Source organism: Neoarius graeffei, chromosome 15 (genome assembly GCF_027579695.1).
Source record: "Neoarius graeffei isolate fNeoGra1 chromosome 15, fNeoGra1.pri, whole genome shotgun sequence".
In the NCBI taxonomy this organism is placed as follows: domain Eukaryota; kingdom Metazoa; phylum Chordata; class Actinopteri; order Siluriformes; family Ariidae; genus Neoarius; species Neoarius graeffei.
This window is the reverse complement of record NC_083583.1, coordinates 38,024,090-38,046,318: the sequence shown is the minus strand read 5'-3', so window position 1 is coordinate 38,046,318 and position 22,229 is coordinate 38,024,090. Positions and strand designations below refer to the sequence as shown.

The window sequence follows — 22,229 nt, the reverse complement described above, 5'->3', positions numbered from 1 at the left end:
TGACCGCTAGCAGTTCTCGATCCCCCACATCGTACCGGGACTCAGCAGGACTCAGGCGGTGGGAGAAGTAAGCGCAGGGGTGCAGCTTTCCTTCCGAACGTCGAGAGAGCACCGCGCCGACACCACTGTCCGAGGCGTCCACCTCCACGATGAATGGTTGGGAGGTGTCCGGGAGAACCAGAATGGGTGCCGTGCAGAAGCGGTCCTTGAGGTCTTTGAACGCCTTTTCTGCCTGAGGAGACCAGCCATAAGATCCACCTGTCCCTTTGGTGAGGTCTGACATGGGTGCTGCCACAGAACTGAAGTTCCTGATGAACTTGCGGTAGAAGTTAGCGAATCCTAAGAACCGCTGAACCTCCTTAACGGACTTGGGAGTAGGCCAATCCCGGACGGCCAGGGTCTTGGCAGGGTCCATTTGGAGTTGGCCTGTCCGTACAATAAATCCCAGAAAGGAGACCTCGGGAACATGAAATTCGCATTTCTGGGCCTTGGCGAACAGATTGTTCTGTAGCAGCCTCTGGAGAACCTGGCGGACATGGTGGCGGTGCTCCTGCACGGTCTTGGAAAAGATAAGGATGTCGTCGAGGTAGACAAAAACGTATAGGTTAATCATGTCCCTTAAGACGTCGTTGATTAGGGCCTGAAAAACAGCTGGTGCGTTGGTGAGTCCGAAGGGCATCACCTGGTATTCGTAGTGCCCAGACGGGGTGTTAAAGGCAGTCTTCCACTCGTCTCCCTGTCGGATACGGATGAGGTGGTATGCGTTCCGTAGGTCCAACTTGGTGAAGACGGTGGCGCCTTGGAGCAGGTCGAAAGCTGTGGACATCAGCGGAAGGGGATATCGGTTGCGCACAGTGATCTTATTCAGGCCCCTGTAATCAATACATGGTCGGAGCCCCCCATCCTTCTTGCCGACAAAGAAGAAGCCGGCTCCAGCAGGTGAAGTGGAGGGTCGAATAAACCCAGAGACCAGGGCATCTTTGAGGTATTCCTCCATGGCCTTGCGTTCTGGCTGAGAGAGTGAAAACAGTCTGCCACGAGGAGGGGTAGTCCCAGGGAGCAAGTCGATGGCACAGTCGTAGGCCCGGTGCGGAGGAAGAACGGCGGCCCTGCTCTTGCTGAATACCTCCTTGAGATCCCAGTACTCTGTGGGAACTTGAGATAACTCGGTGAGATCAGGGGGCTCGGCAGGAGACCCAGGAGAGCTAGAGAGCAGACAAGAGGCATGGCATGCAGGGCCCCATTCCACAACCTGGCTTGTTACCCAGTCTATGCGAGGGTTGTGGCGAGTAAGCCAAGGAAGGCCTAGAATAACTGGGAACTCAGGTGAAGGAATCAGGTGCAGGGATATTTCTTCCTTGTGACCTTGAGACTGGAGGAAGACTGGAGAAGTAACTTGGGTGACTCTTCCATCACCTAACGCTTGGCCATCGAGGGCAGACACAGACAGAGGGACTTCAAGAGGTGCAGTAGGTATATTGATACTTTGGGCGAAGTGAATATCCATAAAGTTCCCAGCCGCCCCTAAGTCTATCAAAGCTTGACAAGAGTGGACAGACTCACCCCAGGAGATGGAGACCGGGATGTAGATTCCTTGACCAGGGAGTCCGGGAGAGAGGGTAGGCCCCGTCACAACCCTCCCTCGGCTGGACGGGGCGGTCCTTTTCCCAAGAGTTCGGGACATGATGCTCGGAAGTGACCAGGCTTGCCACAGTAGATGCAGCACTTGTCCCTCCTTCTGCGCTCCCTCTCAGATGCGGAGAGGCGAGTACGACCCACTTGCATGGGTTCTGGACAGTCACTGAAGGAGGTAGATGGTCTCCAGGTAGAGGTAGGGAGGCTGGGGGGGCTCAAGGCTTGGTGGCGTTCTCTCATCCTGTTGTCCAGACGAATAGCATGTGAGATGAGGGTTTCGAGGTCACTTGGGCATCCAATAGAGGCCAGACCGTCCTTGATGGGGTCAGACAGACCATGGTGGAAGGCTGACACCAGGGCAGTCTCGTTCCATCCACTTACTGCTGCGAGTGTTCGGAACGAGATGGCGTAATCTGCGACGCTTCCTCCTTGCCGGATGGACATGAGCTTTCGGGCTGCGTCGGTACTGATGTCTGCCTGATCGAAGACCCGAAGCATCTCTTCAGAAAACAGCTGGAAATCAAAGCACTCAGGTCCCTGTCTTTGCCAGATAGCAGTAGCCCAGGCTCGCGCCTTACCAGCTAATAAGGTGATCACAAAGGCAATCTTGCGGCGATCCGTAGTGTAGGTGGTAGGCTGAAGCTCAAAGGTGAGTTGACACTGGGTAAGGAACTCTCGGCACTCACTGTGCTTGCCGTCATACCTCTGTGGTGCAGGAAGGCTGGGTTCGCGAGGTGAAGAAGGCAGCATTGCAGGAGGCACTGGAGCAGGGGTGGGAGCTGGATCAGGAGCAGGAACTGGATCAGGAGCAGGAGATGCAGGCAGAGATGTCAGCTGTGCCAGGGTTTTCCCAATTTGCTGAAGCAGTTCCTCGTGGCGAGCGAGGGCCTCACGTTGGCTGGTGAGCGTACGTCCATGAGCGTCCATGGTCGCTCCGAAGCGTGTCAAAGCTGCCATAATTCCCTGAAGGTTGGCCGGGTAGACAGTTGAAGCAGCCTCTGCTGAGTCGGTCATGACGGAGTCTTTCTGTTAGGGTTTTGCTGGGATTCGAATCTGGTTCGTTGGTGTGATAATCCAGCAAACCCCCACTAGGCCACCAGGGGGATGACTCAAATGCAGAGGCGTGAGGCGGAAGTAGAAAAAGAATCAAAAGGTTTATTTAAACTATATACACTATATACAGGGCAAAACAAAAGACAAAAAAAAACCAAAGAGTATAATCCAAAAGAAAAGCAAAGTGCAAAAATACAAAAGCTAAGAAGATCAAAAAAACACAGTACAAAGGAAACTGGAGATAAACATAACAGCACAAAGACTCCGTGACAAGAGGACTGAACTCAGGGGTATAAATAGACAAACTAATTAAGGACACAGGTGAAGATAATTAGGCAATTAACACAAACACAAAACACAGGAACAGTGGCGGCCTCTAGAGGCCAAAATAAACACGACATGAAAAGGAAATAACAGCGGCCTCTAGAGGCCAAAACAGTCCTAGTCCTAACAGAATTAACATCCCAGCTGTTCTGTAAAAGCATTTTAATTCTAATGTCAGTAGAAGACTAGATTTTTGATATTAAAATTGATGCAGATCTACACATTTAATTAGATGAAACCTTGTTTATTCAATTTAAAGAGTGAATCTATTGTTTTGAAAAATAGATTTTTCACCTATAGTTTTTTGTTTGTTTTTTTTTAAATATACTGTATTTGTGAGACATGGCAGAAAATCCATAGGCATAGACACAAAAGCTTTCCTTAAAGTGCATATTCTGGACCAATTTCGTGGTTTTTTTGCATGAAAGAATGTCCCTTTACACACTCATCCAGAAGGGTAATTTTGCACAAGGCCATCTGTCTACAGCAGAAAAAATAAAATAAAACACGTCTGGAAAAATCCCAGGGGAGTCTGGAGCCAGATTCGTGATATCACCTGCGGAAGCGCCAGCAGGCTGAGAGATCTTTGCATGGTTTCAGTGCACAGCCTGTGTAGACCAAGCGCTCCCATTTCTCTCTCATTGTCCGGTCTTTTGGAAAATGATGAGTATTAATTCCATCAAGATTGGTGTTGCTACACCCTCCTACGATACATCTGTTAACCATTTTAATAATTACACGATGACGTTGAAGAAATTTGCAGAAAACCACCAGGTCGTTTTCTCATAAACAAACCAGTGCTGACATAGGATTCAGGAGGCGGCGTCCCGCAGATGACGTCACGAAAATCAATGTTTGCCGGGAAATTCAAATGCCAAGTTTTTTCAGAAGTGGACCAATTCGCCTCAAATGGCTTGATTTCAACTGAATTTTTCTGGTATTGCGCAAGGTAAAAAAAATGGCAGAGAATGCAGAATGTTACAGATATTTGACCAAAGTTTAATATAAAATAGAAGAATTACATTGATCTTGCTCCTGAATTTACCCCTGATACGCACTTTAAGACCAATTCCCAATGAAAACTTTTTTAAAACCATTTTTAGTTCCACTTCACTTTAAACAGTTTAAAACCAAACCAACCTCATTAGACTCATCACTTATCCATCTACACACAAGTGAAGCACAAAAGTCTGAGGAAATCCATTCAATCAATCTCTTCTACTCTCTGCGTGTTGTGAAATTTATTTAGAACCATGCATCACTCTTCTGATTTACCTGCATGTAGATTGAAACGGAGTTAAAATCAATTTAAAAAATATGTTGTACATATTCAGTCCTGTGCAAAAGTCTTAGTCACATGTAAAGAAATGCTGTCAACCAAAAATGGCTTAAAAATAATATGAAATGTTTCAACATTAAAAAAAAAAAACTATAAAGAGCAGTACGCCATAATAAATGAAACAAAGTCAATATTTGGTGTGAGACGACCCTTTGCTTTAAAAAAACAAATGGTAGTCTCAGGTACAGTGAGTGCAGTTTTATAAGGAAATGAGCTGTAGGTTTTACTGAGCATCTTACAGAACCAGCCACAGTTCTTCTGGACACTTTGTCACACTCGCTTCTTCATTTTACACCAAAACCCAACAGCCTTCATTATGTTTTCTTTTTTAATCTGAAAAGTGCTCTCTTATGTAATATGCTGCTCAGATACAAACTTTTTTTTTCTGTAACATTTAATTTTGTGCAGGAAAACAAACATCTGGACTTTAAAATGTTTTTGTACCGACTTGAGCATGTTGAAGTCATAAAACAGAAATCTATAACAAAGTTTGTATGAAAAAAATAGGGTGCCTAAGACTTTTGCACAGTACTGTATGTTTTATAACATTTTTTAAAATCACTTTGTGCAACACAAACTGCTTTTAAAGCTGTTGCTCATGCTGTGCCACAGGGCAGTGTAATATACAACCCCGATTCCAAAAAAGTTGGGACAAAGTACAAATTGTAAATAAAAACGGAATGCAATGATGTGGAAGTTTCAAAATTCCATATTTTATTCAGAATAGAACACAGATGACATATCAAATGTTTAAACTGAGAAAATGTATCATTTAAAGAGAAAAATTAGGTGATTTTAAATTTCATGACAACAACACATCTCAAAAAAGTTGGGACAAGGCCATGTTTACCACTGTGAGACATCCCCTTTTCTCTTTACAACAGTCTGTAAACGTCTGGGGACTGAGGAGACAAGTTGCTCAAGTTTAGCGATAGGAATGTTAACCCATTCTTGTCTAATGTAGGATTCTAGTTGCTCAACTGTCTTAGGTCTTTTTTGTCGTATCTTCCGTTTTATGATGCGCCAAATGTTTTCTATGGGTGAAAGATCTGGACTGCAGGCTGGCCGGTTCAGTACCCAGACCCTTCTTCTACGCAGCCATGATGCTGTAATTGATGCAGTATGTGGTTTGGCATTGTCATGTTGGAAAATGAAGGTCTTCCCTGAAAGAGACGTCGTCTGGATGGGTGCATATGTTGCTCTAGAACCTGGATATACCTTTCAGCATTGATGGTGTCTTTCCAGATGTGTAAGCTGCCCATGTCACACGCACTAATGCAACCCCATACCATCAGAGATGCAGGCTTCTGGACTGAGCGCTGATAACAACTTGGGTCGTCCTTCTCCTCTTTAGTCCGAATGACATGGCGTCCCTGATTTCCATAAAGAACTTCAAATTTTGATTCGTCTGACCACAGAACAGTTTTCCACTTTGCCACAGTCCATTTTAAATGAGCCTTGGCCCAGAGAAGACGTCTGCACTTCTGGATCACATTTAGATACGGCTTCTTCTTTGAACTATAGAGTTTTAGCTGGCAACAGTGGATGGCACGGTGAATTGTGTTCACAGATAATGTTCTCTGGAAATATTCCTGAGCCCATTTTGTGATTTCCAATACAGAAGCATGCCTGTATGTGATGCAGTGCCGTCTAAGGGCCCGAAGATCACGGGCACCCAGTATGGTTTTCCGGCCTTGACCCTTACGCACAGAGATTCTTCCAGATTCTCTGAATCTTTTGATGATATTATGCACTGTAGATGATGATATGTTCAAACTCTTTGCAATTTTACATTGTCGAACTCCTTTCTGATATTGCTCCACTATTTGTCGGCGCAGAATTAGGGGGATTGGTGATCCTCTTCCCATCTTTACTTCTGAGAGCCGCTGTCACTCCAAGATGCTTTTTTTATACCCAGTCATGTTAATGACCTATTGCCAATTGACCTAATGAGTTGCAATTTGGTCCTCCTGCTGTTCCTTTTTTGTATCTTTAACTTTTCCAGCCTCTTACTGCCCCTGTCTCAACTTTTTTGAGATGTGTTGCGGTCATGAAATTTCAAATGAGCCAATATTTGGCATGAAATTTCAAAATGTCTCACTTTCGACATTTGATATGTTGTCTATGTTCTATTGTGAATACAATACCAGTTTTTGAGATTTGTAAATTATTGCATTCCGTTTTTATTTACAATTTGTACTTTGTCCCAACTTTTTTGGAATCGGGGTTGTAGAATTCGCCTGCTCCATCAATGATGGCAAGCCGTCCTGGCCCAGATGCAGCAAAACAGGCCCAAACCATGATACTACCACCACCATATTTCACAGATGGGATAAGGTTCTTATGCTGGAATACAGTGTTTTCCTTTCTCCAAACATAACGCTTCCCATTTAAACCAAAAAGTTCTATTTTGGTCTCATCCGTCAACAAAACATTTTTCCAATAGCCTTCTGGCTTGTCCACGTGATCTTTAGCAAACTGCAGACGAGCAGCAACGTTCTTTTTGGAGAGCAGTGGTTTTCTCCTTGCAATCCTGCCATGCACACCATTGCTGTTCAGTGTTCTCCTGATGGTGGACTCATGAACATTAATATTAGCCAATGTGAGAGAGGCCTTCAGTTGCTTAGAAGTTACCCTGGGGTCCTTTGTGACCTCGCCGACTATTACATGCCTTGCTCTTGGAGTGATCTTTGTTGGTCGACCACTCCTGGGGAAGGTAACAATGGTCTTGAATTTCCTCTATTTGTACACAGTCTGTCTGACTGTGGATTGGTGGAGTCCAAATTCTTTTTCCAGCCTGATGAGCATCAACAACGCTTTTTCTGAGGTCCTCAGAAATCTCCTTTGTTTGTGCCATGATACACTTCCACAAACGTGTTTTGAAGATCAGACTCTGATAGATCCCTGTTCTTTAAATAAAACAGGGTGCCCACTCACACCTGATTGTCATCCCATTAACTGAAAACACCGGACTCTAATTTCACCTTCAAATTAACTGCTAATCCTAGAGGTTCACATACTTTTGCCACTCATAGATATGTAATATTGGATCATTTTCCTCAATAAATAAATGACCAAGTATAACATTTTTGTCTCATTTGTTTAACTGGGTTCTCTTTATCTACTTTTAAGACTTGTGTGAAAATCTGATGATGTTTTAGGTCATATTTATGCAGAAATATAGAAAATTCCAAAGGGTTCACAAACTTTCAAGCACCACTGTACTTAAATGACATCCTTAGGAAGAAGAGATATCAAACCCATGTTTTAATCATATTTCCATTAGATCAGTGTTGAAAATAGCTGAACTGAAAGTAGCTGTTCATGCATTGCTCAAATCAAGTCAACTAAATTCAATTCCATTTTATTTTATTTCTGCAGCAGTTTTAACAATTAATACTGTCAAGTTTACAGAAATATGGATGTAGATTTAGATGTCAGACGAACAAGTCAGAGATGACGGATGAGAAAATGGCTCCCAGTTCGAAACATAAATTCTTCTTCCAAGCTAGCACCAATCACCAGCTCAGAACATTAAACATCCAATAAAATGTACCACCAGGCTAAACTAGTTTAGAGCAATTCCAGCGTTATGGACGTGACACTTGAACTCAAAATGGCAACAAATGACCCAGTGCATGTTTTATTGTCTCCCAGTATTTAAACAGGTGTTGCATATTTTAAGGCTGTACCATACTGGAGAAGTGATAGAACAAGAACAATTCCCATAGTACATCTAGGGCATGCCAGAAAAATGCCAATAAAAGATGCGTTATGGATGTGACAGAAAAAGTATCACTTTTCTTGGGTGACTGTATATTTTTATCAAACTCTGTGAAATTGTAAACCTAATGTCGAAATGGAGATATCCATTTGATAGAGGGGTCCAAGGTGAATATTAAAAAATCTTCGTTTAAAATATTTTGTATTTCATGCAGTGTTTCGGAAGGAAAAGTCAGCGTTATGGATGTGACGAAATTCCGTTATGGATGTGACGCGTCTGAAATAGACATGGCATATGTTTAGAAAATCAGCAATTTAACCACCACAACCCTTTGAAAAACTCTAAATATCAGCTAAAACTATCAAAGTTCCTAAATAATATTTAGGATGGCTATTGTTTTGCTGTTTTGTGGATTTTAGCATACATTTCTGTGGCTTGTGGCAATAATATAGAATTGTACATGATCAAAGTTGATTTTAGCTTGGGTTTTACATTATAAGAAAGAAAGACTGACAGTGACATATTAGGTTGGTTACAAATTGGTTCAACTTATTCACATCTGTAAAATACAGGCCTAGGTGATATCTCTGGGAGTGGTTTTGATGTATTACATGTTGCTTTATTTTTGCATGGTGAGGTTGACATTTACATGGAATTGCCCTTTTACAGAGTCAGCTAACCAAAGCCAACGCCTGCTCTCACTGAAGAACTCAAACTGACTGTGTCTGCTGCCTATGTTTAGAGCACTGACTGACCCCATTATACACTTAGTTTAAAGTATGAGACAAATCAGTGGAGCAAGTAATATCCTTCAGATAAGAGAGCTGAGCCACAGCGAGTGAGTGAAAATTTATAACAAAACACTGACACCTAGTGTGTGACTCAAAGGAAACCAGGCACGAAATTGGTTGTTTTGCTCAGTCGATATCTGCTCTCTTTTACAATAATCATGTCTTTTTTGCTTATTTTTTCTGGATGCCACAGACTGACAGAATTCAGAAGGAGAAGAGCACAAAGACAAGCTGAGTGGTATTACTCATCTCTGTCATCTCTTACAGACCTCTACAGATCATTAAGATAAGCCACTTATCCATCAGTGATCCATCAAGTCATTACTTCAGAGTTGAGACATGGTCCATCAAAACAAAGACATTTGAAATATTAGATATTTTATTGTTGGTTTTCCACTGATCAGTTCCTTTTTCCAGCTAAAGCACTGGCAAAAGTCGTAGCCTAAAGGTTAAAGTGCATATCCTGGACCAATTTTGGGGTTTTTTAATATGAAAGAATGTCCCTTTACACACTCATCCAGAAGGGTAATTTTGCACAAGGCCATCTGTCTACAGCAGAAAAAAATAAAATAACAAAACGCGTCTGGAAAAATCCCAAGGGAGTCTGGAGCCAGATTCGTGATGTTACCTGTGGAAGCGCCAGCAGGCTGCGAGAGCTTGCACGGTTTCAGTGCACAGCCTGTGTAGACCAAGTTTAGCAGCTAGCAATTTTGCATTGAAATATGGAATTGTCACCTGAGCACAATGTTACTTCACCTTTGGATGAAGAATATAATGAGATGTCAGAATTGGGGCTTCATCTGTTTGGATTTGATGATGATTGAAGTAGTGAAGACGATGGAGACAACACCGGGGATGTAAATAATACGGTCGTTTTCTCATAAACAAACCAGCGCTGACGTAGGATTCAGAAGGAGGCGTCCCGCACGTGACGTCACGAAAATCAATGTTTGCCGGGAAATCCAAACGCCAAGTTTTTTCAGAGGCGGACCAATTCGCCTCAAATGGCTTGATTTCAACTGAATTTTTCTGGTATTGCGTAAGGTAAAAAAATTGCACAAAATGCAAAATGTGACAGATATTTGACCAAAGTATAAGATAAAATAGGAGAATTACATTGATCTTGCTCCTGATTTTACCCGTGATATGCACTTTAAAGGAACAGTCCACCGTACTTCCATAATGAAATATGCTCTTATCTGAATTGAGACGAGCTGCTCCGTACCTGTCCGAGCTTTGCGCGACCTCCCAGTCAGTCAGACGCAGTCAGACGCGCTGTCACTCCTGTTAGCAATGTAGCTAGGCTCAGTATGGCCAATGGTATTTTTTGGGGCTGTAGTTAGATGCGACCAAACTCTTCCGCGTTTTTCCTGTTTACATAGGTTTATATGACCAGTGACATGAAACAAGTTCAGTTACACAAATTGAAACGTAGCGATTTTCTATGCTATGGAAAGTCCGCACTATAATGACAGGCATACTAACACCTTCTGCGCGCTTCGGCAGCGCATTGATATCTGAGCTCCGTATCTATTCTCCGAAGCACGCAGAAGGTGTTAGTACGCCTGTCATTATAGTGCGGACTTTCCATAGCATAGAAAATCGCCACGTTTCAATTTGTGTAACTGAACTTGTTTCATATCACTGGTCATATAAACTAGGGTTGGGCGGTATCCAAATTTTGATACCTTTAAACCGTCTCTGTGTTTTCCCGGGGTATACGGTATTACCGAGAAAAAAATAATATTTTGTTTCGGCCTACTGTGTAACGTGCGCCTATGCCTCAAATGTACTATTTAAAAGCAGCATAGCGAATTGTGTGCATTGTGGTATGGATTAAGCAGCAAAGCGAATTTTGTGCATTGATGAATGGATTAAGAGATATTTCAAAGCATCACGCAACTCTTCCTTCATCTTGAAAATAGAATTCAACTGTCGTTTACACATGTCTGCGTTGAAACGCCATTTGCAGCACTATTTCACCTGCTCCATCAAAAAAAAGTACACGATGAGCAGGATCATACCCTTTCAAGCATGGGAAATAAAAAAAAGAAAAAGAATCAACCAACACCCAAGTCCGTTTAGACTGCGCGATAAACCATATTCTTCAGCGCAAATGAGGCGAACCTAATTCAAATGCGTGATAGCTGCACAAGGCAAAATCATATGGGCCCACGTCATGCCATGGCGGGGAAATTAATAATCAAATGGCCTTACCTTGCTTAAAACGTTGTCTTGATCACATAACTCCTTACAATTATTCCACTTAAATCCATACGGTTTAACACACCCAACAAAGATAGCAAGCGCATTGCTAATTCCCACCAGAAACCTAACGGTTTACGCTACGATGTTTTCTTCCGTTTCTTCAGTAGATGACATTTCAAACGTTTATTACCCACATCCCAAATGTCATACGTTATATTATTTTACCTTGCTGTTACTCATGTAACCTACTCAAAACACAACTCATTGGAGAGATCTCGTGGAAGTGGAGTACCCCAGGCTATGGTGTGCCTTAGGGGATATATTAGATTTTTTTCGATTTTGCGCGGTCATTTACATTATTGCTGGCTCTTCCTTTTCGTTTGGTTTGAAACCAAAATGCTGCCACACTGCCGATGTTGTATTTTTTTTTTTGCCACTAACTCGTTATCTTGACTTGCCATCTTTCAACCGCGGTCTCAGTCTCTTTTTTTTTTTTTTTTAGATAGGACAGTATAGAGAGACAGGAAATGAGCGGGGGAGAGAGAGAGAGACGGGATCGGGAAATAACCTCGGGTCGGAATCGAACCCGGGTCCCCGGATTTATGGTACGGTGCCTTAGCCATCTGAGCCATGACACCCCCGGTCTCAGTCTCTTGCGAAGCTTTCTGTCAGACTCCAAAATGTCACGCAGGGTTGCCATGGTAACGACATAAACAACCCTGCACGCGATGAAAACTTCTTTAGGAAATTGATAGAATTAGTGAAAATACGATCACACAGTTATTCGGGATGATCTTCATTTTATTATTTTATATTATGACCTCATGTACTCCATATTTATTTAGATATTATATATTTTTTTTAAAATGACGGTAATGAGACCGATACCGTTGGTACTTTTGGATACCTCGGGATACCTTCTTACCGTAATACCGCCCAACCCTAATATAAACCTATGTAAACAGGAAAAACGCGGAAGAGTTTGATCGCATCTAACTACAGCCCAAAAAAATACCATTGGCCATACTGAGCCTAGATACATTGCTAACAGGAGTGACAGCGCGTCTGACTGCGTCTGACTGACTGGGAGGTCGCACAAAGCTCGGACAGGTACTGCTCCGTCCCTGTCCGAGCTTTGCGTCTCAATTCAGATAAGAGCATATTTCATTATGGAAGTACGGTGGACTGTTCCTTTAAAGCAGGAGCTTTGGGACCAAAATGTCACTGGTTTGATTCCCTGGACCAGCAGGAATGGCTAAAGTGCCCTTGAGCAAGGCACCGAACCCCCAACTGCTTCCCAGGCTGCTCTGGGTATGTTGCATGTCACTCTGGATAAGAGCATCTGCTAACTGCCATTAATGTAATGTTCTTAAGAAATACCCAAGAAAAACAATAACAAAGTCAGGATGGGTCAGCAATGGGGACTATTTGGAATTGTATGAGTTTTGGACTGTTTTCAGACTGTGTAGAGCAAATCATTCATCCACTGACCATGAAAGACAATTTCATCTTTTCTTTAGATGAAACCTTGTTTGCATCGAGGCAAGTATATTTATGCAATATAAAGACTGAATGCGATATCTATTGCTCTGAAAAATGATCTCCTGTAGTTTCTTTTTTAATATACAAGTGACGAGCTGGCAGAAGATCCATAGTCCTAGATACAAACGCTGTCCTTAAGGCCAATTCCCAGTGAAAGCTTTTTTGAACCATTTTTTTGAGTTACACTTCCCTTTAAATGGTTTAATACCACACCAACCCCATGAGACTCATGACTCATTCGTCCTGCTGCACGTTTTCCCCCTGTGCTGTGCATTTCCTTTTCATTTAAATGCATGAAGCACAAAACTCCATAGAAATGCATTCAAGAAATCCATTCCAGTCACAGTGAATGAGTGAAACTCAATTTATAACAAAACACCAACACCTCGTGTGTGACTCAAAGAAAACGAGGCACAAAATTAGCTGTCTTGCTCAATCAACAACGAACTCAGGAACGGTCAGTGCTATGGACTCTTTGTAATTATATCCCTCCTCAAAATTTCCCGTGCAGGGATTGGCCAAGGACAGCTCATGTGACATAAAATAGTTCCACCACTGATTTAGCAATGTATCTCATGATGTTAAAAATAAAAATAAAAAAATGGATATGGTGAGAGTCAGTCATGGTATATCCTGGATATACCATGAACTGAGGTCACACTTTCAAGCTATACAGAACATTTTTGTGTGTGTGTGTGTGTGTGTGTGTGTGTGTGTGTGTGTGTGTGTGTGTGTGTGTGGCTCTACGTATCATGATCATGCCTAGCAAGGCAAGCAATAGCATGGTACATTGTACATGCGCAGGTCGAAGGTCACTCCGACGTAAACAAACATGGCTGCCTCCAGTGAGTTTATGCCGAGATTCAATCAACACTTTTAGTTTGGAATTTTTTGATGAGGGATATAAATCAAATATACTATACACTGAGAGGCACCAGGAATTATGGATTGTCTTCGGTGACTGGCATAGTACTATTTTCTTCTGGGCTGCGCCCCTCACAAAATAGTACTATGCCAGTCACCGAAGAGCATCCATAATTTCAACTGGAGCGTCTCAGTGCATGGTATATTTGATTACTTTATGAGTTTGGGACTGCTTTAGACTGTTTACAGCAATCCATTAAGCACAAAAGACATAACTTCAGCTTTTCTCTGAGCATGTACGGTCATATTCAGGAGCTGAATTCAAAACAACGCCTAAGGATTTAACGTAGAAATTGTGCACATCAGTACTCAGACCACAGACATAACTAGACTTCTTAAAAGTCATAGGCAACGGTCGGAGGCGAAACATAGAATATCAACTTTATTGTCTAGAAGAATGACCCAAAAAGCGAATTCAATCTTCCTAGTGTCTAATTTGCACCCTAAAATTGAACAACACGGTTAAAACATACTGTTTTGCCCAATTTCCGAAGGTTTGTTTACATCTCACTTATGCACACTTTCACCGCCAGGGGACCGTCGTCGTGACGTCATTTAAGGCAAACAGACTGGGAGCAGTTCTGTGTTTACTTGCGACCCGAGCACACGTGTACGGACTTTGGTTGTGAGAGGTTGTGTAAAATGTCTGAAAGCGATAGCGATTTTGAAGTCGGAAGTCTCCAAATTAAATACTGAGAGGTGAAACCATATATGTATGAACCTATGGCCGTTGCGAAGCAATCGGTGAATGTGGCTCACTGGTTTGACCGTGCAGCCTCGGAATCGGACAGCGACTCAGCCGACTCTGATCGTGGTGACCCCGGACCTCAACAAGACTCGCGCCCAAACGATTTATCCTGGTAATTATGATAAATTCCTACTTTCATCATAATACTAAATAAGAGCCCTTTTGAAGAATAATTAAACCGCCCTCCCTAGTGGATATAGGTAACGATTACTGGACAGTGCGCCGGTAGGCCACATTAGCCTGCCATCCACGGCATTATACTATTTATAGCCTACTCTAAGAGAGGAAATATCCCTTTGTCTCATTTCCACAATAATTGTACAGGATCCCTCAGGATTCTTCACTTGTCAATTGCAAGCAAAAGTAAAAATGTTTACTTCCAATCTTCTCCTTTTTGCTTGAGCGTTGCTGCTCCGTTTCTTCTTTGACTGCTTGATTTTGTTTCACGTGCACAATCCACTCTCTCCGGCTCGTCTCCTCTTTCGGAAAAAGCCAACCCTCTGGCTTCACGTGCACAATCCACTCTCTCCGCCTTTTCTCCTCTTCCGGAAAAAAACAACCCTCTGGCTTCACACGCACAATCCACTCTCTCCGCCTCGTCTCCTCTTTCAGAAAAAGCCAATCCACTCGCTCCACCTCTTCTCCTTTTTCGGAAAAAGTCAACCCTCTCGCTCCGCCTCGTCTCCTTTTTCGGAAAAAGTCAACCCTCTCGCTCCGCCTCGTCTCCTTTTTCGGAAAAAGTCAACCCTCTCGCTCCACCTCTTCTCCTTTTTCGGAAAAAGTCAATCCTCTTGCTCCACCTCTTCTCCTCTTTCGGAACAAACCAACCCACTCGCTCCGCCTCGTCTCCTTTTTCGGAAAAAGCTAATCCTTTCGCTCCGCCTCTTCTCCTCTTTCGGAAAAAGCCAACCCACTCGCTCCGCCTCTTCTCCTTTTTCGGAAAAAGCCAACCCACTCGCTCCGCCTCTTCTCCTTTTTCAGAAAAAGCCAATCCTCTTGCTCCGCCTCTTCTCTTCTGGAAGAAGCCAACCCACTCGCTCTGCCTCTTCTCCTTTTTCAGAAAAAGCCAATCCTCTCGCTCCGCCTCTTCTCCTCTTCCGGAAAAAGCCAATCCACTCTCTCTGCCTCTTCTCCTCTCTCGGTAAAAGGTAAAAACTTCTTCCTGAACCGGTCCCGTTGTTACAGTTCACTGCACAACAATAAGGCATGGGTTTTTCTTTGGAAATTCCTGAACACACATCTGCACTCAAGCCGAATCGCAATGTACGTAAACGGAAGTGGACTCAACTCAAGCGGTTTGTTTGTCTTAAATGACGTCACGCGCCGAGTGGTCACAAAAATAGCCAAACAGAAATTCGCCACGATCCACGCTAACTTATTTTAATTATTACTTATTAACAATACTTCTTGGGACCAGAAAAAAATTACAGAGGGTTTTTTAACATATAAAGTTTCAAATGTGCATAAAATTAAAACTGTTGCCTATGACCTTTAAGCACTATTCAGACAGTTGGATGGGTAGAGTTTGCGAAAAACAAAGATGTGTTTCAGTTAAGCTTGATTCTGACCTTTGGCATACATTTGACATTTTTCGTGTGTGAAATCAGCTTGAGCAAGTTGCAGTATCATGTCCAGCACCATCATCTGAGAATTTCTTCTAACCCCAATATTTCACCAGGAAATACGTCTTGGACAATGTAAACACACACAAAAAGTATACAAAGCGACTGTGGGAAATATCTGTTTTATAAATAAATACATGTTGACTGCTTTGATGGGAGAAACGACGTAGTGATAATCCCAATATTTTGTACATTATTGTAAAAGCAGTATAAAAGGTAGTGTACATTTTCTGTCAAACACTGAAAGATCTGTAAAATTTTCAGCCGTGTATATTAAAACACAGTGTGTGGAGGACACATGAAATTTTTAGCCATGAAGAACATCACGAAGACACTCCCATCACTGAATGTCAGGAAATCTAGTCCCATCCACATAGCACTTAACTGCACACATCTGTTTAAGATAACAGGCCCTTTCTCTCTGTGTTCTCTGGCAAATAAAACTGACAGCAGAAATTTAATCTCAAATCTCCTGCGTCAACACTGTAATTCTCAGATAAACGTGCTCCTTCAAGCTTTATCATCCATATCAGGAGAGTCCAGTGACTCACAGAAGGTGCACCATGTTCTCTCAGGCTCACAAAAAACATAACTGCATTTCAGGATATTATACTGTATTACAACATAGGACGTGTGTGACAGAAGACATTATTAGCTTTCTTTTCCTGCCACAACTGACTGACTGAATACAAAATGTTCTTGTGTTTAACAAATTTGAAAGCATTTTTTTCCACACTTATACTGGATCATACTGATTCACATCTGTGCTCTGGATTGGTCATAATATTAAAAAGGAAGTGGCTTATAATCATGGGATGTTTTTATGAACCCAGTGACTCACACACACACACACACACACACACACACACACACACACACACACACACACACACACTCAGTCTTTACCTGTGTTTGCATTTTGCGATCTGTCTACCAGGAACTCTCGAATTTTTTCTACCCACAGGTATAGGATGCTCTCTCCAGGGTTTTCCCTGCCATGATACAACACATCCAGGTTATAACTGAGTCATAATAACTATCATCATACATACAGGACACTTTTTCAATGGAATAAAATCATCTATTCTATTCCCTTCTAGCAGGTTTCATTTGTTTAATTTGACAGCATACAATATTGTTGGCACATCACTTATCCTGTGTGTATCACATCACTCTACCCAATGGAGAATGAGTGTTGAATGTGGTTTATGATATTGCATGGTTGTCAAGACAACATGACGTCACACATTGGAGATGTAAAACTTCCGTGCAAGCGAGCGACTGTGACAATTTGTAAACAAACATGGCCGCCAGGTTTGTGCCATTAAATACGGAAGATTTTGAGAGAATTTTGAAAGCGAAAGACGCGTTGAACACCTGAAAGGAGTGGGTATGTATCATCTCATCTCATCTCATTATCTGTAGCCGCTTTATCCTGTTCTACAGGGTCGCAGGCAAGCTGGAGCCTATCCCAGCTGACTACGGGCGAAAGGCGGGGTACACCCTGGACAAGTCGCCAGGTCATCACAGGGCTGACACATAGACACAGACAACCATTCACACTCGCATTCACACCTACGGTCAATTTAGAGTCACCAGTTAACCTAACCTGCATGTCTTTGGACTGTGGGGGAAACCGGAGCACCCGGAGGAAACCCACGCGGACACGGGGAGAACATGCAAACCCCGCACAGAAAGGCCCTCGCCGGCCACGGGGCTCGAACCCGGACCTTCTCGCTGTGAGGCGACAGCACTAACCACTACACCACCGTGCCGCCCGGTATGTATCATAATAATAATAATAATAATAATAATAATAATAATATTATTGGCTGTCTTTTTTTGGTAGTATATCAGATATATTCCATTCAGCTAGCATGATACTGAACTCGTCCTCAACTTATTCAGTATTATGCTAGCTGAATGGATTATATCTGATATACCACTCAATGCCAGCCAATATTATTTAAATATTATGATTACAATGCTTGAGTAAGGAGATGCTTATTTGATATTTTTGAAATGAGCCTCCAGTGTCAGTGCTTCGTAACATGCCAAACTGCATTTTTTATCTTATCTACTACAACTTGGAGCTGTGTCACATTCAGAAGTTCGCCGATGACACAGCCATCGTGGGGTGTATCAGGGATGATAGAGAGGAGGAGTATAGGAGCCTGGTGAGGGACTTTGCCGTTTGGTGCAACAGGAACCATCTGCAGCTCAACACCTCGAAGACCAAGGAGCTGGTCATTGACTTTGGGAGGTCCAGACCAAGGTCACGACCAGTTCTGATCGAGGGAGTTGAGGTGGAGGCTGTGGATTCCTACAAGTACCTCGGGCTGTGGCTGGACAGCAAGCTGGACTGGACTTGCAACACCAACCACCTGTACAGGAAGGGACAGAGCAGGCTGTACTTCCTGAGGAGGCTGCAGTCCTTTAACACCTGCAGAAAACTCCTGTGGATGTTCTATCAGTCCGTGGTTGCCAGTGTCCTGTTTTACACCGTGGTGTGCTGGGGGAGCAGCACATCCAAGAAGGACACATCCAGGCTGGACAAACTGATCAGGCGGGCCGGCTCTGTGGTCGGCATGAAGCTGGACTCTCTGGTGACGGTGGCAGAGAAGAGGACTATGGACAAACTACTGAACATTATGGACGATGCCAGTCACCTTCTGCACACCGTCATCAGCAACCAGAGGAGCCTGTTCAGTGACAGAATGCTCCTTCCCAAGGGCAGGACTAACAGACTTAAAAACTCCTTTGTCCCTCACGCCATCAGACTGTACAACTCCTCTCTGGGGGGGGAGGAGGGGTAACAGGAGGACAGAGGACAGGAAGGAGCAGTAGCTTAGCCTGACTAAAAGCAATACTGGACAATGTGCAATATAAATGTGCAATACCTCTCCTGCTGGCCTTTTTCCTTCATATCTTATTTTTTATATTTGTGTAAATACTTAATTTATCTAGAAGTTTTCTCTATTTCTATTCTCTGTTTATCCTGTAATGATGCTGCTGGAATTTTAATTTCCCTGAGGGAACCCTCCCAAAGGGATCAATAACGTTTACTCTAGATTAGATTAATCTAAATTAACTTCAAGAAATGGAAAAAAGAGCGGCTGGTGAGAGAACGACTGTTTATCGCTGCTACAACATGGTTTGTTGATATTCCACACCATTAAATGTAATGATAAGTGGATAAGAAACATGTCATTCTTTAATAATTAAAGAAAAAAATTTACATTTTGGCAAATTACTAAAGGTATGAAACAATCCGGGATGTGTTGTTATTGGAATAGTTTACTCCACTTCATGACGCCACCCTTTCATTGATTATTTTCCGATAACAGCACGTCCTGAAGTGTTTCATTCTTTACACATATTAAACTGTCAATTCAATATGTGTTTTATCAACCTATCAGCATGGCTGTGAGAGGACTTACAGGTAGAGTTCCTCAAGGCTATTTGAGAGTGCGATTCTGTCTGGACCTCTTAACCACACAGCACTGGAAATATGACAAAACAAACATGATGCAATGAAATGCAATTTCACAAATGAGTCAATTGTATTCAGTTTAATTAGTGGTGAATCCATTTTGATTAACAGAAATGAATAATGATTATACAAGGATTTAGAGAAATTATTTGGTGAAGACATTAACTTTCCATAAGCTCTTTCAGTAAATTTAACTGAATGTCAATCAGCAGCAGTTCTATAGCAGCAAATTACTGAAATGTTCCATGAGATTAGGTTGTAAATAACAGACAGCCAATTAATATGCAATGCAAATAAACCAGTACAGTTGTAGGATTGAGCTACAACGGCCAGGTAATTACACAGTGACTTCGTTTTTGGCTAAACAGTGCCACACAATGTCACGTTGACTTAGTACATCACCTGTCCTCATATCCACTCTTTCTTTCAGCTTACAGTGTCTTGCAAAAGTATTCATCCCCTTTGGTGTTGGTCCTGTTTTGTCGCATTACAAGCTGGAATTAAAATGGATTTTTGGAGGGTGAACACTATTTGATTTACGCAACATGCCTACAACTTTAAAGGTGAAAACTGTTGTTTTATTGTGACACAAACAATAATTAAGATGAAAAAAAAACAGAAATCTGGAGTGTGCATAGATATTCATCCCCAAATGTCGATACTTTGTAGAGCCACCTTTTGCTGTAATTACAGCTGCAAGTCTCTTGGGGTATGTCTCTATTAGCTTAGCACATCTAGCCACTGGGATTTTTGCCCATTCCTCAAGGCAAAACTGCTCCAACTGGGTTGCGTTGGTGTCCAGCAATCCTCAAGTTATGCCACAGATTCTCAATTGGATTGAGGTCTGGGCTTTGATTAGGCCATTCCAAGACATTTAAATGTTTCCCTTTAAACCACTCCAGTGTAGCTTTAGCAGTATGTTTAGGGTCATTGTCCTGTTGGACTGTGAACTTTCATCCCAGCCTCAAACCTCTGGCCGACTCAAACAGGTTTTCCTCCAGAATTGCCCTGTATTTAGTGCCATCCATCTTTCCTTCAGTCCTGACCAGCTTTCCTCTCCCTGCAGATAAAAAATATGCCCACAGCATGATGCTGCCACCACCATGCTTCACCATAGGAATGGAGTTCTCAGGGTGTTGGGTTTGCGCCACACATGGCATTTCTCATGATGGCCTAAAAGATCAATTTTTGTCTCATTTGACCAGAGAATCTTCTTCCATGTGTTTGGGGAATCTGCCACATGCTATTGGGCAAACTCCAAACGTGTTTTGTTAAGCAATGACTTTTTTCTGGCCACTCTTCCATAAAGCCCCACTCTGTGGAGTGTATGGCTTAAAGTGGTCTTATGGACAGATACTCCCATCTCCACTGTGGATCTCTGCAGCTCCTTCAGTGTTATCATTGGTGTCTTTGTTGCATCTCTGATTAATGCCCTCTTTGCCTGGTCTGTGAGTTTTGGTGGGCGGCCTTCTCTTGTCAGGTTTGTAGTGGTGCCGTATTCTTTCCATTTTACTATAATGGATTTAATGGTGCTCCCTGGGATATTCAAAGTTTGGGATATTTTCAATAATCCAACCTTGATCCATACTTCTCCACAACTTTGTCTCTGACCTGTTTGGAGGCTCCTTGGTTTTCATGTTGCTTGCTTAGTAGTGTTGCAGAGTCAGGGTCCTTCCAGAACAGGTTGAGTCATACAGACATCATGTGACAGATCATGTGACACTTTGATTGCACACAGGTGAATCTTAATCAACTAATTATGTGACTTATGAAGTGAATTGGTTGGACCAGCTCTTATTTAGGGCCTTCATACGAAAGGGGGTGAATACCTATGCACACTCTAGATTTCTGTTTTTTTCCATCTTAATTATTGTTTATGTCACAATAAAACAACAATTTGCACCTTTAAAGTGGTAGGCATGTTGAGTAAATCAAATGGTGCTCGCCTCCCAAAAATTAATTTTAATTCCATCTTGTAATGCAACAACACAGGACAAACATTGACAGCATAAGAGATTTTATGTAAAAAGTCATTCTCAAAAATATATTTATAAGAAAGAAGATCAATTAGGAGATTTTGATATTCTTGTTTGAAATATACAAAGATGTGCAAAGAAACTTTTATACAAAGATTTCATTATAAAATTTTCCTTTCATTTGAGGTGAATGTACCCAACAAGGAATGCTAGCTACCAGATTATCATGCACAAATCATGCTTAAATCTTCAAGTGCATCACAAACCACATTATGTCTGAAGGTAGGAAAATTCATATACAATACCTTATATACCCAAGGTATTTTTATTTTTCTAAAATGAACCTAAATATATTTTGTCCACCATACTTAAAAGAAAAAAACAAACAAACAGAAAAAAAGAAACACAGGGTACTTACTTTATTTGGTATATTGGAGGTGAGGAGCTTGGGTAGTCTTCAGGCAGTATGATCTTTTCAAAGCAAAGATTTAAAGAACTCATAAACGGTATCAACACTTGTGCTGTACGCTTATAGTAATAACATAATAATATCAATGCATTAATCAAACAATGATATACTGGAAAGGACAATTCATTTTGACTTGATGCCTGACTATTCTCAGTAATGAGCAACCAAGGCAACAAATATTTTTAAAACAATACTTTTAATGTATCTTGTTATTTCATAGTCAGGGATTACTGAAATAGTTTAGTGAGGTGTAACAGTCTATTGTCTCGTGTTAAATGGTATACTGCAGTTTTGAGGGAACTACTATATGAATATTAATTCATAACATTACATTACTATCTGTGATGTACTGATACAGCCTAGTTGATTTAACTTGACTGT

General features: G+C 42.1%; 1 protein-coding gene across 2 annotated transcripts in view; it reads right to left on the bottom strand.

The window, feature by feature from the left end:
• The window catches only part of impact (impact RWD domain protein), a 141,579-nt gene that overhangs the window by 106,515 nt on the left and 12,835 nt on the right, over positions 1-22,229 (bottom strand). For both annotated transcript variants that reach the window (XM_060941273.1, XM_060941272.1), the window contains exons 3-5: positions 21,798-21,850; positions 19,351-19,413; positions 16,817-16,902 (exon numbers count right to left, since the gene is read on the bottom strand). In XM_060941273.1, coding sequence (XP_060797256.1) covers positions 16,817-16,902; positions 19,351-19,413; positions 21,798-21,850 — 202 coding nt within the window. The remainder of the gene's footprint in view (positions 1-16,816; positions 16,903-19,350; positions 19,414-21,797; positions 21,851-22,229) is intronic.